General features: G+C 34.6%; 1 protein-coding gene across 1 annotated transcript; it reads right to left on the minus strand.

Annotated features, from left to right (window-relative positions):
* Positions 1-13,208: 13,208 nt before the first annotated feature.
* On the minus strand, positions 13,209-17,783 carry LOC102807082 (hydroxylysine kinase-like). The gene is made up of 5 exons (XM_006811610.3): positions 17,711-17,783; positions 17,118-17,483; positions 16,552-16,679; positions 16,111-16,285; positions 13,209-15,112 (listed from the first exon to the last, which is right to left on the minus strand). Exons 2-5 carry the CDS (start codon positions 17,476-17,478, stop codon positions 14,649-14,651), a joined length of 1,128 nt encoding a protein of 375 aa, XP_006811673.3. The 5' UTR covers positions 17,479-17,483; positions 17,711-17,783; the 3' UTR covers positions 13,209-14,648.
* Positions 17,784-18,867: the final 1,084 nt, after the last annotated feature.

Consider the following 18,867-nt stretch of genomic DNA (forward strand, 5'->3'; position numbering starts at 1 on the left):
TCCCGAGAGAAATGTTCACTGCTACAAAATTCGGCAGTTTATACACAGACTCCTGCATGGTAACCAGTTATTTGTCAAATTTAATAGGTGCTTATTTGAGAGTTGAATGTAACATATTTAATATTTTCTGATTCAATATGTATATCCCATACTTATGGTCATGTTTTTTTGCCTCTTTTACTTGGACTGCCACGTAGCCGTGCAGTGTTCCAATCGTAATGTCATGAATCCCATCTATATTTATATCAAAACTGTACGTATTTCGAAGCCTACGAAACGTAACAACACTACGTGCATTGTTTAGTCGCATTCAATATAATCTTGCATCAGAAACATTTCAATTGAATAATAATCCGATCTTGTTCCAATGACTTACTTTAATGGTAACAGTGTGGGCGAGCTGCGTGCCGTGTACTAGCGGGCGTTACACTAGGAACATATGCTTGGACCACAGTCAGATGGCCTACATGATTTTACTATATGGGGCAGCCATCTTGAATGGGTCCTAGTAATTAACGCGCGGGGACGAACGGGGCAGAAGTACGGGTCAATGGCAGCAATCTTTGTACTGTATAATGTCGGTTTATACTTAGAATTCGCAACCCTTATTTCAAATTGTATCAGCTATCCGCAGCTATCCGTTCCTATGAGTCCGCCATGTTGTTTGCTAATGAGCTATTCTAACATGGCTCTGTACCCTCCACCAATCAGATCGCCGGATTCACGATTTATTACCAAACGCTTCAGCGTGGTATTAAGAATTTGTTTTCAGGGTTGGGTGATACCAAGGTGGGAAATGGTTGCACATATGGGGGTAATCCCTGGAATTGCAATAGAGAGGGTTCAGGCCAAAATACAATATATAGTGTTTTCATGTTTCGTCTGATATTTCTGTGGTGTTCTGCTGCTGTAACTAATGCAATATTTGTTCTGAAAATCAGTGTATTGTGTGCACTCAAGGGTTATTCGTTTTTTGCTGAAAAGGCCCCTATTTTTTAATGGCAGATTCGAACTAGGTTCACTCCCACTGGGAAATATGCATTGTCGCTTGAATGAGAGCTAATTAAACACATTTTCCAGACCGGCGAAAGAGTATGTAACAGCCAATTGTAACAGCCTATCACGTGATTTTACTCAGAATGTCAACATGGAAAGAGGCTATTCCATTTTACGCAGGAATAGTTGGGAGTAGAATATGTGAAGGATTGTATAAACAGAGATGTGTATACTGAAAAAGTAATATATATCCTTCTTTTGCATCGCTGAGCATTTCCTTTTTAGTATACTTGTTTAAAAATGCTAAATTTGAATGATTTGCGATGTTGTTTTTTTATTAAAACGCCCCTAATGGTTGAATCCCGGGTTTGAAGGTGAATGTAACAGCACACCATGTGGTTCGTTTGAATACAATGGTGAAGGATTGGTACGATGGGGCACCGTCCGATCTCGATAGAATGTTTCGAATCAGTCATACGTAGTTTAAATTAAGTTAAAAATTCCTCCACAGAATTGTGCATTGGCAAACATGCCGTCACAACTGCCATACTCCACTGACGGAATGACTTTTCTCGACAGCGGTCGTTGATGAGCTGAACACTATAACTTCGTTTGTGATGTTGCTTGTTAGCCGTGGATTGAATGAATCTTGATTTCCGGTAAAAATGTCGCTCATTTGGCGTTGGTAATCTTTATTTGGAACTGGGTAACGCCGCAACGTCGCCAGCAGAAACCTGGTACTTTGATGTTGATGGTCTATGATAAAGCTTATTCAACATATATCAAGTTCTCTCAATCGCATTATTCCATGTGGTGTACAGCTAATATTAGGGATTTCTTTCAGTCACTTGGTTAATGACATCAAAAACTACAAAATACGTGAGCATAAGTAAAAGCAAAAACAAAAAATTACCATGAATTCTAGCTCTATATCTTATGGTCATTTTCTGAAAATTGCAACCCATTGCGAGTAGTCGTTTTGACAACACGGGAAAATAAAAATTGAAACATTTGAAAATCCTGGCAAGCGCCGTGAACGCGAGCGTCACCTCCAAATTTAACCCGGTGTTCTAAATCCAGAGAAGTTTGCTGCGTTTTCCCACAGAAATCAAGTAGGGGATGACAGCTATAGAATCGGCCGAAAATTGGCGAAACGGCAATAAAAACAAAAGTTTAACGGCAATTTTCGTATCGACTTACAACTTTCTGGCATATCTATCACTCATAATTTGAAAAAATATATATTTTAATAGACAAAAATCGAGGTTTTGTGAGTGTGACATCAATTTAAAGAGTGCGACAAGCCCATTTTAAAAGTGGTACCTCCAACCCGGTACTTTGTTTACATGGACTCCATTTTCATGTACGAAGAGAATGTTTCACTCCTTCACTTTTATATACGGCAAAATATTTTGTTTTTAAAATGCAGCGTAAATGCAAAGTAAAACGAATTGTACATGTTAGAGCATTCACAGCTGTTGAATTGATATGATTCATTGGTTATTTTGGCATAAAAATGGATCGATCAGGCACAGAGATTTCAAATTCTCCGGGCAGCTCCCAGTTATGTTTTCCATGTATACTTCATTTCTAAGTTGCTAAAAAACAAGCTGTATATTATGCTATAATGTAATATCTTAGATTTGTTTATTCGTGTCAATGCTTTTTGTTTCATAAGTATTATTATAGCGTAAAAATAAGCAAAGCTTGGTAGAACGCATAGCCGGTCGATGAGAGCGTTTTCAATGCATTTGTATTGGAATAAAAACGAAGGTAACATAAACGAAAGTAAAACTTGTTTATCTTTATTGACACTGACAGATGATTTAAAATGAAATTTGAATATGGCCTGTTTCCATGGTAACCGATGGGTTATATGTTGCCTTCTAATGACATTTATATAAAGTTCATTTGTTGAAAATTTGGTGAAAATTCAATAAAAAGGGGAAAAGATATGGCAGTTTAAGTTCAGCTCCAATTAAATAATTAGTGCTTATTCATCAAAAATGGTGCCGTTGTCTTTACTATTCAGTAGTGCTTTGTTGTGTCATCCTTTGTCCAAAATTAAGAGATGCTAATTGAAGCTACAAAGTACCTTATCTCGAGAACGGTTACCCTGATTTTCATCAAACAAGGTGCATTGTATTGCTCTAGTAGAGATCTGTCCACCATGTAAACTACTCTATGATATGTGTATAATTTTCCCCTGAAATCCCTATTGATACAGTGGAACAATGTCAGCGCCGGTGATAAATAAAATAAAACAAAGTAAAAGGCATGATCATTTGAACACTTCTATTACAAGACTGGTAGGAGGTAATAAATTTAGGACGAAAGTATTCAAAAAAAACAGATTTTGGCTGTTGCCATGGTAGTGGTGGGTCAGGATTGTTTTCCCAATTAGTGATGGTACGACCTACATGTCAAGTATGTGATGAAAAAAGATATCAAAAATTCAAATAGTATCATTGTGCCCACACTCAAGCCGAGTACAATGAGCTATGTCTGAGGTGTTGTATCCTAAATTTGTAGGAGATACATTTAGCTCGAAGCTATCTAAAAATCATTTTTTACTGTTACTATGGCAACGATGGACCAACATTTTTTTGCAGATTTTTCCTAATAACTAGGGTGAAGGTGTGACCTACCTGCCATGTTTGAGCGAAATCGGCCAAGCCAAAAAAATCACAGAAGAACTAATACATGAACACACTGGAAATCACACACACAAATGATTTGAGGGGCAATCCTAGTGGAGCGGATCGCCAATACCATGTTCATTAGCATATTGACCGTGAAAATACCGAAAACATTATTGCATGGGTGATATGCAAATTTGTTTTAGTCAAAATAAATGACTGCCTAGAAGTACCATTACTGTTGTTCAAATTTCATTTCACTCGGCAAGTATATTCATGTACCCCAAGGGTAAAATATCGCACTTCTAAATATTGTTTATTTCTGCTATGTTTCGAAAACGCTACTCTTGAAAGGACTACTTTGTTTGCATATGGGGTGTGGAAATACCGATTTCATAGACAAATCAAAATAAACTGAAGTACATATGTAATAATGTGGTATACTTCATTTTTACTGAAAACGTTTTTCCCCTGAAATAAATTCCAGTGAAAATGCCATTTACCTCATACTTTATTGAGACACAGCACAGGGAAAATCGGATTTACATGTAATGCTTGAAAACATTTCAGCGAAAATAAATTAAGTGAAATTCTATGTGACTTCATAAGAGTTGGAAATGAACAAATTATGTGACACCCGACCCTACCACTCCATACACAATGTAAACTATACCCCCAAAACATCCTTTCACTCACGGTTTCACCAGTGCATTCTATTTGACTTCAGAAGAAATTGAAATAAACAAGTTATATGACAACGCACTTAATTATAATTTCAGCCTCTAGTTCAGCACTGATTAAATAAACTACCTCGTCTTCATGCCAACTTGCCTACATCAGTGACTTCAAAATACATGTTTCAATCCCAGGAATTTCACTTGCTATTAATTGCATGGGACTATCAGGGGTAAATCTCTTTCTCGGGTTCTCTCGGGGTTCTCCACACTTGTCTCGTCTCTATATCTCGTCCCCTTGAGGTACGGGATCGGGAAAGTCACTTAAGCTTTACAGTCAAATAAGACAAGCACAACAAAATACGTTCCAACTCTCGTCTTAGTCGGTCTGTGAAGCACTCTATAAGACACAGCGCCCTAGGGAAAAGTCCCCAAGACTATCGCAAGGCTGAACCAAGACTCTCTTAGACTGCGTCAACACTCGCCCCAAGGCTCTCCAGGACTGCTCTAGATTCTCCAGGACTGCCTTTCGACTGCGTCAAGGCTCGCCCCAAGGCTCTCCAGGACTGGACTCTCTACTGCGTCTATCGTGCTGTGCTCCCCAAGACCAACTCAAACTCTCTTTATTCATTTTCAAAACTCTAACCAATTACAAAGCAGTAAAAAGACTCTAAGGCGTAACCTTCAATCATAAAGCCAATCACACTAAGTACTGAATACGTCATATCTTTTGATTAATCGTTCACTACATTAATAACTATGAATATAAACTGTCAGAATGAGTAGTTTAAATAGCGGCGGTTATCTGGTAATTAGTTCCAAATCACTGAGCCAAGTTCCGTCCAAAACTTCAAATAGGCCTAAACGATGACAGACATAACACAGCAATTCGCTAATAATCAGCTAATTAAGTCGGTCAACAGATACGCGTAAACAAATTCATGACAGGACTGCCAGTCTTTCATGATTTTCTATTGTAATATCAATTTTGCAATTACTCTGAACATGAAGCTTTAACCACAGACCGTCTAGGTGCTGTAATTAAATCCTTGTATAAGCACTTGTTAGGCAGGCTTGAACTCTGCACGTGAAGCCAGCTCAGAAGTATTATCATGATTTATATTTCAGTCAGTTTGACCATGGTTGCCATGACATATACTGATAAAGGTTAATGACAAGACCAGATGGCGAGCTGGTCGAAATCAACCAAAAACATCTTATGACTCTGCAGTTTTTAAGATACAATACAGTAGCTGTAATTCTAAACCAATGTTGTTTGCGATTTTAACTAAGGTGGTATCTTTGTGGAATGTTAGTGCGAGACGATTACCCCATCAATATTAGTTAGTGTTGACAATATATAGAAGTGTTTTTTTCTAGACAGCTTGACGAGTAATTAATTGATTATGATGTGTAAAACTTTCATGTGATTGGTTGTTTGTTTGAAGGCAAGGCCTTGGAGTCTCTTCTACTGATTGTAATTGGTTAAGGAGTGACAAGAAATAAAGAGTGATTTAATGCTGTCTCGGGTGAAAACCAGGGACTTGGCAGAGAATCGTTTGGGAACATGAACGAAGCTTGTGTGTGTTTTTGTCAGCCTAGCGTGGAAACGACCGAATCCCGGTTACCTAAGTGAAAGGTTTTTAACCATCAAAAATACCTATCACAGTATATCCAATCCTATAGATTTCTCATTGTTTGGTATAAAAATATTACCCACACAGCATTCTACAGGTTACTTGTATTCTCTGTATAAATTGAGAGAAGTTAGTTAGAACATGGCTTTGTCAGCTGATCTTGATTGACTGTACCGCGTAAAACAAAAATAAAATTGAATAAATTGTTGCAAATTATTGCAAATTATTGCCATGTTAGAAGTAAACTGTACTGCGCAAAACAAAAATAGAATTGAATAAATTGTTGCCAAGTTAGAAGCCGGTTATTTACAACCTATACTTGCTCTTATTCTTCAACATTAGAAACATACCATTCGATCCACAGGGATGACAATACACACATTAACATACATTTCCTAAGGAACGGCTTTTGAAACATCTAAAATAAAAAAAAAACAATTATCAAAGAACAAATTGGATTCATGCCTAAATGAAGTACCGAAGAACATTAATTTTTCTATAAACAACTAAGCACAACATTTCTAAGCAACAAAAAGACATTGTTTGCTTGCTGTATTGACTTCCAGAAAGCCTTTGTTTCCATCTGGCACCTTGAACTCTGTTGGAAACTTATACAAAGATGAACTAGGAAATTCTTCTGAATGTAATCTATACAAAGAGAAATGCGAAATGTTGATTAAAATATTAACTACAATAAAACCAACTTTATTGTGCATGATGAACACCTAACAGATATAATAAAAAAAATGACAATGACAATAAAATAAAATAAATAAAATAAAAATGACAAAATATTGAGCTAGGAAAATTCATCCACACTTGTTTCAAATCACCAAAAGAAAAATCCTAAAATGTCAAGTGCCTCAACCAACCTACACACAATTGTTTTCTGTTTCTTTTCAGTTAAATGTCTGTGAGTGTCTTGTTACATTTTGCTTGTTTTTGTTGCAGAACAAGTTGTATCAAGAATCGGTAGTAAGATTCATATGTAAATCATATAAATATGTAAGAAGTCTGTTGAAATTATTCATGTATGTTATATTATGGGGAGTACTGGAATTCCAGGTGCCCACATAGCTTAGGTGGGGCATTGTAATGCTAATGAGTAGGCCTTTGTTTTAGCCAATACATTGCAGTGCTGTTAGAAGTACACTTCGAGTAACAAGTCAGGTTGTCCTGCTCAGTGGGTACGAAGAAATTCCACACCATAGCTTCTCTAGACAGTTGCTGTATCCATATATTGTTGTGTTGCGCTCTAGTGCTCTCTGAGCCGGTTTCTGCTATTCGAGTTCAGTATTTCCAAAAAGCAGTATTGTGCCAATTTGACACAGGCAGCGGGGCTGAGTACTGGATGTGGCCGGCGTGGTATTCCTGGGGATAACTCTAGGCGGGGTTCAGTGGAACCGGCCTCTAGACCTTCAGTTTCTGAGCGTGAAGTGTATGAACGAATTCTCTCCATTAGACTAAGGACTTACAACTAACCAGCCAGTGACCTAAAGTCCGGTATGCTTCAATCTATATAGAAGATTGATACTGTTCTGCCGTGAATGTGATACACAGTTAAGTGACATATCTGCATTACATTAACAACGACCACTAGTGATAGTGAGTGAACATTGTGCTGCTGTACTTATAAGAACAACTGACATTGTATAACTTAATCGTACTGCTGTATTTATTAATAGAACTGATACAACCAAATGAATTCCTGTATGTTTATTTATAATAGGTTACAATTATTAGTGTAGGGGCCTTCACTTGTGCGCGTAAGAATAGATTTATTCTATTGATTAAATTGATTTGTTAATTCAATACGCACTAAGACTTGTAGTTTCTCCTCCCTCATACCTGATCACTCTCCTGCTAGGATGACAACGATTTACTGTTTTATTTAGGGTGGTATTTTGGGTGGATGACCTCCAGCACCAGACAATGTAAAACTTGCATTAACATTGTTTTCTCATTGTTATGCTATGTTATATAGTCACAATAATGTTACAATATGAAAACAGACAACCACTTAATCATAGTATGTACCAGGACAACAAATTATTAGTCCGAGATTGTCACAAAATAAAGCAAATCTTTTCATAACAATTATTTTTGAGAGCGTCATAATTCGTAGAAATGTCCTAGGGAGTTTTCCGACTTCCCGTACGAATCCCCGTACAGCGCCCGCGGTAAAACATGTATAGTAAATGGACAGACACCCCGCCCTTTTGAACAAATATTTAATCAAAATTAGTCAAGGTACAAATTGTTCTTTTTTCCCGACATTGTTAACGACATGAAACTAAAAACACTGCTCAAATATAGTAAATATCGGTAAATTGATCGCAATTATTTTATTATCACGTGTACGCTAGCTCGTCAAAATATTCATCTTGAAAGTTGTATTAGGAACTGGACAGAAATTACAGGGGAGGCCGGTGTTCTTAAGGGGGGTACATATTTTTCATGTAAGCGATTGGGGAAGATAATTTTATTTTGTGAAAACATGAAAGCAGGGTCACTGTTTTCTGTGCATTAAATATAATGATTATAATATACAGAAAATGCAATAAAAACATTGTGTAAATTTACCCATTTTAATAAAAGGACTATACAACAGTCGTGACTCAACAAACTAAAATAAGCGATGTTGACCCATGCAAACAGTACGTGGTACAGCAAAATTAAAATGCAAAATTGTTGAACTTGCTAATTTCCTAAAAATATTAGTCTAAATGCAAGACAAATGTTTTGGCCTTTATTTTTTGTATTAAATAGTGCATTGTTATTATTTTCTAATGTTTTCCCCACTTTTCGACTTTATTTTATAAGCATGCCTGATATTAGACATAATTGTTTAAATTCTTACTTGAACTTTTCTTCATGAACATTTTTTTTCTTCCTTTAGTTTTGTTTTGCATTTCAGTCATATATTTTATTTATATTTTAATTACAGCATGTTTAAAGGAGGATATTTCAATCACGGGGATTGCACTTCATGTCTATTTGCCTGGGAGTGGCAGTTATTTAGTTTTCTATTATAATTGTAATCTGCATATTTACATCAAGTTAAATCAGAGTACAAATTTTCCTCTTTAACCAAATAGTGTCTATGCGTTTAGGGAGGGACACTATTGTGTATGAAAATTGTAGGGATAGGTGCACAAAGTAAGGGGAGGGCACTTTTTTTTCGTGTACACATTTTTGAAAAAACACCAGCCCCCCTGTAATTTCTGTCCAGTCCAGGTGGATGGACATGGTCGTATCTTAAAGAAGTGGGGAAATTATTTAAAAAGTAAGTTTATTTTTATTTACAAGTACTGTGTAACTCGAGTCGGGACTGTAATAGGTTGGTGTAGATACAAAGTTTGAAGAGTTGAAACAGTACGTGATTCATGTTTGGATAAGTCAATATTGAAATCTCCCATGAGCACACAATTGTATTTTTCAAGTTTCAGTTGAGATAAAAAACGTATTAAACTTTTCTCAAATATCAGTACCAGGTTTCCTATAAATTATCCATATAATAACTTTCTTTTTATTTTCAACCATCAAGATTTAATGTCACGAACTGATGTTTCCAATATGTCAATAGACCATTTTCCGTTCACTGCGAGAATCACGCGTTGTGCGTGAAATCGAACGTAAAAACAGGACAAACAAAGGTCATAGCGTCGTAGTGGCGTCAAACATCGCGTGGGATTCAACAAACGCGAAAATATTTTGGGGGCATTTTCATGCTTAATAATTTGCTGTACACATTTAATGATAGACAATTTCAATTAAGTGAGGGTATTCGGAAGCAATATTCCTCTGTCGAAGATCGGCCGGTCGATGTGAGCTACGAAATAAATAAATTCGAGTTCAAAATCAAATCGTTCGATTTTTGCGGCAGACGTTCGACGCGCGTCTTTCATGCATCTCGCGAGATCTCGCAGTTGAACGGAAAATCACCTATTGAGAATCGATCAAGCTTCATTTTAACTGTATACGATTACATCTCCAAGTCATCACCAGATTACGTTTGTGGGTATATTTTATAATGACCAGTCCAAAGACTAATTGATCTCATTTTGGTGTCCACTCATTTTAAAAGAAAGGCTATACTTTGTTTCACTAGCATATGGAACATTCAGTTGCATGTATTACATTGCATTGTACATTGCAAGTGATGGTGTATACATTACGCTTGCTGTGACCCTGTGGTGAGCAGTCACCGTGTGGTAAGAGGAGACCATGTGGTACTACGCGACTGTGCAGTACAAAGTTACATGTTGTGACCCTTAGCAACCAAACTTAACAAATGAGAAAATGTAACAAATACAAGATCAGTATATTTATGCTACTCAATCATGTTTCTGCTAAAACATCCTTGTATTGTGAGTTATTAGCTTGATCGATTCTCAATTGACATATTGGAAACATCAGTTCGTGACATTAAATCTTATTATTATCTTGTCACTTTGCACAAAAATCTTTTCTTAATATGCAAAATATGTTAATTATATTCTACTAACAATCAATTGTTTTAATTGTCATCCTATTGACCTGCATCCATATTAATTAATTAACCATTATTGAAGATCCGTGGTACATCGTGGCCATTTCACAATGTAATCTCATCCTTACAATTAATTAAATACAAATTTAGTATATTAGTCTTATTTTTGACTCGTTGTTAACATAACACTGTACTATGGTATTGGTGATATATGAATTGGGTACCATAGGATGGTACTTGATGGCCAACCAACCTAATCAAATATGTATTTTGCACTGTACGAGTGCAAAATAAGTTATTAGGATATTAGTACCAGCTGTTTTATACGCATGCGCATTGGCCGATCCTGTCAAATCTCGTCATCTGTTTTGGGGCGTGTCTAACGATGTGAAATTGCTTCAGCCATTGGGTAACGGAATTAATTGGTGTCGGTGTGAAAACCGCTGTAAATAGGCGGTAAAATGAATTTACGCGGTTTCTGCGCTGCCATTTTTTGAAATATTTGGAGCAGCAATGTAAGCCGACCATTTAATTGATACAACTCTTGTCCAGAATATAGTATGATTTTAAATGGCCGAACTTATAGAGAAATCAGTCTCGTATTGGAAGGAGAGGTATCGAGGTGAGTAGATATCCTCCCCAGGACGCCGAGTTGGGCGTCGGTACCGAGAAAGAGGTGGTGAATAAGGTGTCGAGCGGCCAACATAGTAAACCAAACTTAGAACTCGCGATACTGGTGCAGACGACTATTCGAACAACCATGAAAAATAAATGGCGGGATTTTGGAGTTGCACATTTAGCACAGAAATAAAAGACACGCCCACAGTTGGACAACCAATCATTTTATTATTGGTCACGATGTACCACAGATCATCTACACCCCCTTTGTAAACACCACATACACGATGTGCCACCATCCAATGGCGGAATGAGCGGCTTCCTTTGTGCACAATCAGCGTCAACTTTATGAGAAAAACACGACGCATTTGCGAAGCCAGACCGTCTGGTGGCGCCCTACTATTTCATCAATAACCAAATATACTATTATCCTGTTCCCGAATTGGACATTTGTTTATTTGGAGTAATTTCCAACTCTACGCCAGGTCCTTAGTAATAATTGATTCCACGTATTTATTTGGCCGTTATTTGACAGATGTAAAATGCCATAATGTTAATCCGCGAAAATTTGAACACTGATACTGATAATGAATTACAAATTTGGCAAAAAATACTAAATTTGCTATCCCATGGAAATAATTGAAATCAAAATATTTGCAATATATTAAGTTTTGCGTCGCATGCACACGATTGAAATATCATATAAAATGGGCTTAATATACTAATGTTGTTTTTAGTTAATTGTAAGAACGAGTTTACATCCTGGAATGGCCACGATGTACCACGGATCATTGAAATACATACTATGCAAATTAAGCTAGAGAGTACTGGTATACATCGACTTGTTCCAATCACTTTAGATCAGACCAGATCTTGTTACTCCTAAATTATTGTTCTTTTAATTGCAATTGTGATTACGATGGATTTCTGAATAAATTAGAACATAAATAACTAGTTTCTATGAAAAACTTATCCGTTAATTTTATGGTACCTGATTATCAAGTTATTTGAAACTTGGAATGTTTTGGAAATTGAGCTATTCATATCATTGTCGGTGCTGATTGCTATATGTATTGTTAAAATATTAGTTTACATCCTATAACACTGTCTACTAATTTGTCAGTTTACGACAGCTGTTTATTCAATTATACTAACATGTTTATATTCATGTTGTTTTACTGCACTCTATCCACATATATTATAGACAGTAACGATTATTATGACTCAGATTTATACATGGCAACTCAACTACATGATACAACTCTGCTTGGAACTTGACAATTCTTAGATTAACGCCTTTAATAATTCTATGCACAGCACCACTGATGCACTGCATTTTATTAAGCGTATTTACCGGTATATACTTATATTTACATGTCATATAATGTCCAGCATTTATATGTATAATAATCGGCATACTATGGCCCTATCAGCTGTTCAGATTCTGTTCAGAATCATATCAAATTGAATTTTCATATTTGTGGTATGAAAAGCCATTCTGTTTCGATGACTTTTGCTTAAGTAATTACAAATCCTTTGCGATGTTCAGAATAACTTTGATGGAAATGGGTGATATACGAGGTTTGTCTTGATAGGACAGTGCTTTGATAGAGATAACATCATGCCCAAATGAAGTGCACATTTTTAGTACTCAAAGATAGTGCGTCAACTATTAGTCCTAAAGTGACAATAACTGTGATTTAAAAATGTTTGTTTAAATATAACATCAATATTACCAAATCTTAACGAAATATTGTTTTAGACACAATTGCAATCTGTACATGTTGTGACCCTTAGCAACCAAACTTAACAATTGAGAAAATGTAACAAATACAAGATCAGTATATTTATGCTACTCAATCATATTTCTGCTAAAACATCCTTGTATTGTGAATTATATTACAATGGATTTACATCTTTGTGTACCATTCTTGTGATAGAAAGCCTGCTTTTTCAATAAAGCTGGTTCCAGCATTACTGAGAAATCATCCAAAACAGATGACTGCTTAACAACATGGAAAGACGAATGAAGTGTGTAATGTGAGATTTAATTTTACCTCTCACTGTACGAAGCCAATCAGATAAGCATACCACGTCAGCATTGTCTTTTTCTGGCACATTTTTGACATGAACTTTAACAGCTTCCAGGATATTTTTGAAATTGTAATTCACTTTATTGTAGGTAGTCACAGTACTTAAGCCAAACTGAAAAAGCATACATTTCTATAGATTCAATACAAACAGCTTAAGAAGCAAGGTTACAGTCATTTAAGATGTCAATGATAAAAGAAGTATTTGACAAGGCACTCAAAATCCAGAAATTTAAAAATTTCTGTCCACTATTAAAAAGATATATGAAAGAATGTTCTCCTAATGAATAAGGAAAGACATATAAAATCTAAAGGGGTCTCATTTAAAGAATTTCTATTATGTGTTCACATAATAGAATCAGCTTTTTAAGCACAGCGTAACCCCAGTGTTTATACACAACTTATGTTGTTGTTTTTTGTTAAATATTAAAACTATCATCAACAAAAAACGAAATGTTTTCATCATTCTTAGTACCTTCGGGAATTAAATTAAATTTTTATTTTATTTTGTGTGATGTTGGTGCAGACATGATAATGCAAAATGCAAAACCTATGTTAATGTTATTCAATGAAAACTAGCTATTGCTCCTTGCAAGGAAAATAAATTCAATATTCCTATTTACATGTCAATTTATATGATTTTTTCAATTTGATATATATTTATATATTTTACAAAAATAATTATTTATTTTGTTCTATTTTTAGATAATACACAGGGATGTTTAAAATACAAATATAAACAGGTGACTCGATGGTCGAAATAGTTCCGCTGTTTTAGAAGAGCAGATAAGGAGATGCATATTTACATAAACATCATAGTAGATAAACAAACAATCTCGGCTTTGTTTACAAGTGTGGATTCAAAAACTTTAAAAACTGTGGATTCAAAAACTCTATGTTAATTAGTAGTGTTTCCCTATTGTCACAAAATGAACTAAATCAAATAAAAGTCCATCCAAGGTATCAAAGCAATTGGAGTAGCGGTTTTCAAGAAAAAGTCAAAAATAATATTTCAATTCAAAAGTATTCATTAAAAACAAAGAATTGAAGATATCATCACAAAATGGTTAAATCTCATAGAGATCCACCCAAGGAAAATATGTATGAAAGCAATAGAGTTAACGGTTTCCAAGAAAAAGGCATGGGACATTGTCAATGACGACAATCACTTATAACTGTTCAATCTGAAAAAAACTGGCAATTGCACATGTCAAAATGCTGGTACTGTTGAGAACTAAATAAATTTGAATCCTGAATGTTATGTTTTACAGGTCTGTGTATTGGGGGAATTAATTATCTATTAACATACAATGTACATGTTTCAACACATGCGTGACTAATAACTTTTGACTTGCCCATATTGGCTGGCAGAAATAAAATAGGACAATCACTTTATAGAGTACATGATTTGACTTTCCAAGTAGATATCATGAATTGTTAGATTACTGGTACAATGGACAAAATGACATTTGAAAAGTTTCATCTTCCCTTATCATCCTTAATTAGCAGCTACTAGAAACAATTTTGTTCCATGCTTTTTCAATTTCCTCTTTTGAAGTAGAATACAATAATTCTAATACTTTCCAACCAGTTTCTTGGGTGGCTAGTAAATATGTATTAGTTGGGTGGAGAGTGTATGTGTACATTCCTAAAATCAGCGACTGACAAATCCGAGCACCTATACAATAATATATTAGATCCAACTCAAGCTCAGATAAAGGAAATGTTGACAGGTATCCAGCAAGCACGTGACCACCAGCAGTGATAGGATCCTGGCTCTGTAACATTGTGTACATGATTGCAATGGCAGCATCAAAGACATAATAATTGTATTGGACATCACCAAAATCTAATATACCACATATTTCATAAGTGCAGCTTCCTGATTTTCCAGTTACAATGTTACTGTTCACTTCTTTTGGAGCAACAAGAATGTTGAACTCATTAAAATCACCATGAATGGCACCTATCAAAAAAAATATTTATATTACATTATTTACATCACAATTTCCATGAGTTTGCACAAAAGTAGTAAATCATGTGTATAAATAAATTTCATCTGATAGCAGTTGGGGATCAAGTTGACACTCATGGCATCAAGGCTGTATTGTCCACTTAAATTTGAATATATGGTTTATTTATACATGTAATCTTGTGATCAATGTAGCTCTTCTGTCTTTAGAACTCACAGAATATCAAACGAAACAGCCTATGTGTAGATAAATATAAAAAAAATATTTTGAGAAATTTGTCCTAATATTTTTCAAAAAATCTCTTTTTGTAGAATAACTCTATAGAGCACAATGTTAAAGAAAAATTGCATTTTTTGCCAATTTTTATAACCCATATTTTTGAAATAATGGAGAAAAACAAAAGGTACAACATCATTCACAATATACATTTTTTTCAGCCTATGCCACCAGCCTACAATTTAAGATATGACATTATTAGTAGCCTATGGTAAAAGTACTACCAGTATAATAATACTGCCAAAATGGCCACTATCCACTAAAATACAACCATCCTTTTCTCAAAAATTAAGCTGGTGACCCCAACTTTTTTTAAGTTAATATCTTCTATTGCTAATTACAAGTAAAGTACAATTTATTGGAGAATGAATAAATTCTGGGTATTTGAAAACATGAGTAGAATTCTACCTTAATACTATAATAGTCAACAAGGGAACATGTACACAAATACACATGCAGGGCAAAAGTATTTTTAATGCTGGTAAACAATAACAATTAGATTATCAGTAATTACATAAAACATTAATTAATATTCATGGTTCTCAATTAATACTACAAGTACTATATCAATCTCAGGGTTTCTTATTAAATACTGCACTGCACTGTACTGCACAACGATACACGAACAGAACATGAAACACAAATTTCTATTTTGGACTCTATCAGACAGGGCTTAATTAGCCATCTTGTCATGTTCTATAATATAAGTACTAACCTTTTGCAAGCAATGGATATTTTGGTATTACTTTTTCCTTAAACATCTTAATAAAAAAATTCAAGATAATTTTCTGCCGTTCTTCACTGAAGACGTTTACATATTTTTCAAGACGATGAGTATTCACTAAATTCCATAAAAAATCAGGTCTGTTTAAACCTTCATGTTGAAATCCCTATTAGATAGAAAACAGAATAACATAGTTAGTATTATGAAATGATAAAGTAATAAAATTCTACAAACCACACATAAACTGTACACATCATACAAAAACCACACACAAACTGTACACATCATACACAAACCAGCCATACACAGAACAAACCACATACAAACCACACACAAACCATACACATCATACACAAATGACACATCGTAGATGAACCGTATACATCCTACACAAATCAGATTCTGCAAATAGGATGCTTAAACCACAATTACCTTGAGGGCCATATGCATACGACCAAGGTGCTGACCTGCATGATAGCATAAATCAGAGGTCATGTCTACAGATTTGTAAAGCATACCAGGTATGTAGCTAAGTAGTCTCACCATGTGATTAAAGCAACCTGGAAACAAAAAAAACAACAGAGAAAGGTGTTGTATGTAGATACATGTGTAACATCCATTGCTTTTATTTCACATAATGTCAAAAATACTATTACTTTCTAAATATAGCTGTCGACATCAGAACGTAGAAAAATATCTGATTTTTGACAATAAATTGTTTATCTACGGACACATTCAAAGGACTCATTTTATTGCGTTTTTATGAAAACCAATATTTGATTATTATGATATAAATGATGCACAAATACTTGTCATCAAAATGGCCAAAAATGAACTTCTTCTTCTTAATAGACGCTTTGTGAGCCTTGATTTTGAGTTACGGCAACAAAATGATGGACATGTCCATTGAATCGCTATTTTAACAATAGGAAACATTGTCAAAAGACAATTGTAACTAAAATCTTGCAATGAAGCATCAATACAAAAATTCAGTTTACCTTTTTGGCCATTAATTGGTTCCAGTGTCATGTATTCACCAGTTGGCAGTCGTATCGGGTTTGGACAAACAAAGCCTTTTTCAATTAACTGTAACATCATTTGTGTTTGGGCATCGAGTAGAACCTCATTTTTGGAATCGTTTGCATTAATTATCTTCAAAACATACTCAGATCTCTTACTAGTTGCTGACTTGGCAACAATGTGAAAGTTCTGGTCATCATAGCTATCTAGCTGTTTTATACTCTGTGCAGTAATGTTGTAAAGACGACTGACTAAATCATTAACATCCTCCAATGATAAGGTGGGTTTTATTACATCATCCAGACTGCTTGCAGCTTCATCCATTTGTGTTGCTGCCATGGTTACTGAAACAAAAAAAATAAATGAGGAATAGTGTTATGACATACTGCAGTTGTACCAAATCTGTAACTTGACAGAAACATGGGTGAATATATTTAGGTTTTAGTGAGATAATGATACATGTAATATTTTCTATGACTTCATAATCAGTGTTTCTAATCTATCAAATGTGTTTTAAACCCGTGCATCCATATTCATACAGGATTTAATACAATCTGCAAAATAAGTATACCTGAATTTTTGTGTCACAAAGCCAACACATCACCAAATCTTATTTAGACATACATGTAACCCACTATGAGATCTGCAGAATAAAATAATTCATTACATGTTTGTTTGTCTATCAAAGAAATCATCAACTATTACAACAGCTTAGCAAAATCAACTAATACATACCATTGAAGTAGGCTTTCACAGTAAATTTACACTAAAATAAATGGTTGGAATGGAAACACACTAATGTTGGCATTTACTGCATCAAAAGCAGATAATATCACTCAACAAATTCAAACCACACATGATAGCCAGTACAAAATAAAAAAAAAAGGCTAAGAACATACATGTACATGTCTTTCGCAAAAAACATTTGAAAATTGAAAACTACCTAACAATTTTTAAGGAAATCACTCTGACAAGATTTAGACCCACTGCGTTAATATGAAAACAAATGACATATTGTTACTGATGTCAATAAAATAATACATTTACTACTTGCAAAATATATGAAACAATGTTTAGAAATAACAGCAATGTCAACCAATAAATAAATAAATAAATAATTATAGGTATCTATTTTGTTTTAATAAATAAGTAACTGTAAATGTTGGTACAGTATATCAACATATATAACTGGACACACTGTGATGAATGGACTATAAATAAACTATAGATGCCACCAATACATAAAAGGGGGTACACAGACTTTAAACCAAGTAATTTCCAGCGCTAGAAATGTTTGTGACAGTAAGATTTTATTGGTAAAGAAAAAATTTTGCAAAAGTCACTGACCCTTCTTGTCGTAGGACCTCAGAGAAATATTCACTGCTACAAAATTTGGCAGTTTTCACCAACTCATGAAAATTTGTCTTCTGTTAAATTAAATCGGTTTACAATGTAACCAGTTATTTTGCAAATTTAGTAGGTGCTCTTTGTCAGATGTAAAAAATTCAATATTTACTGTCCAAATATGTATATATCCCATACTTCTGATCATGTTTTACTGTGAACAAAAATAAAGCTCAACTTACTAACAACATAGCAATAAAGATTGGGAAGATTGAAAAAATGTTTTTAAAAAGACTTACAAACATGGTTCTCCTAAACCCATAAATTGAAATCATAAATAACTGTACAGATCAAATAAGATTGCTTTGTTATGAAGCCAAGTAA

Source organism: Saccoglossus kowalevskii, chromosome 13 (genome assembly GCF_978046115.1).
Source record: "Saccoglossus kowalevskii chromosome 13, keSacKowa6.1, whole genome shotgun sequence".
NCBI classification, from domain to species: domain Eukaryota; kingdom Metazoa; phylum Hemichordata; class Enteropneusta; family Harrimaniidae; genus Saccoglossus; species Saccoglossus kowalevskii.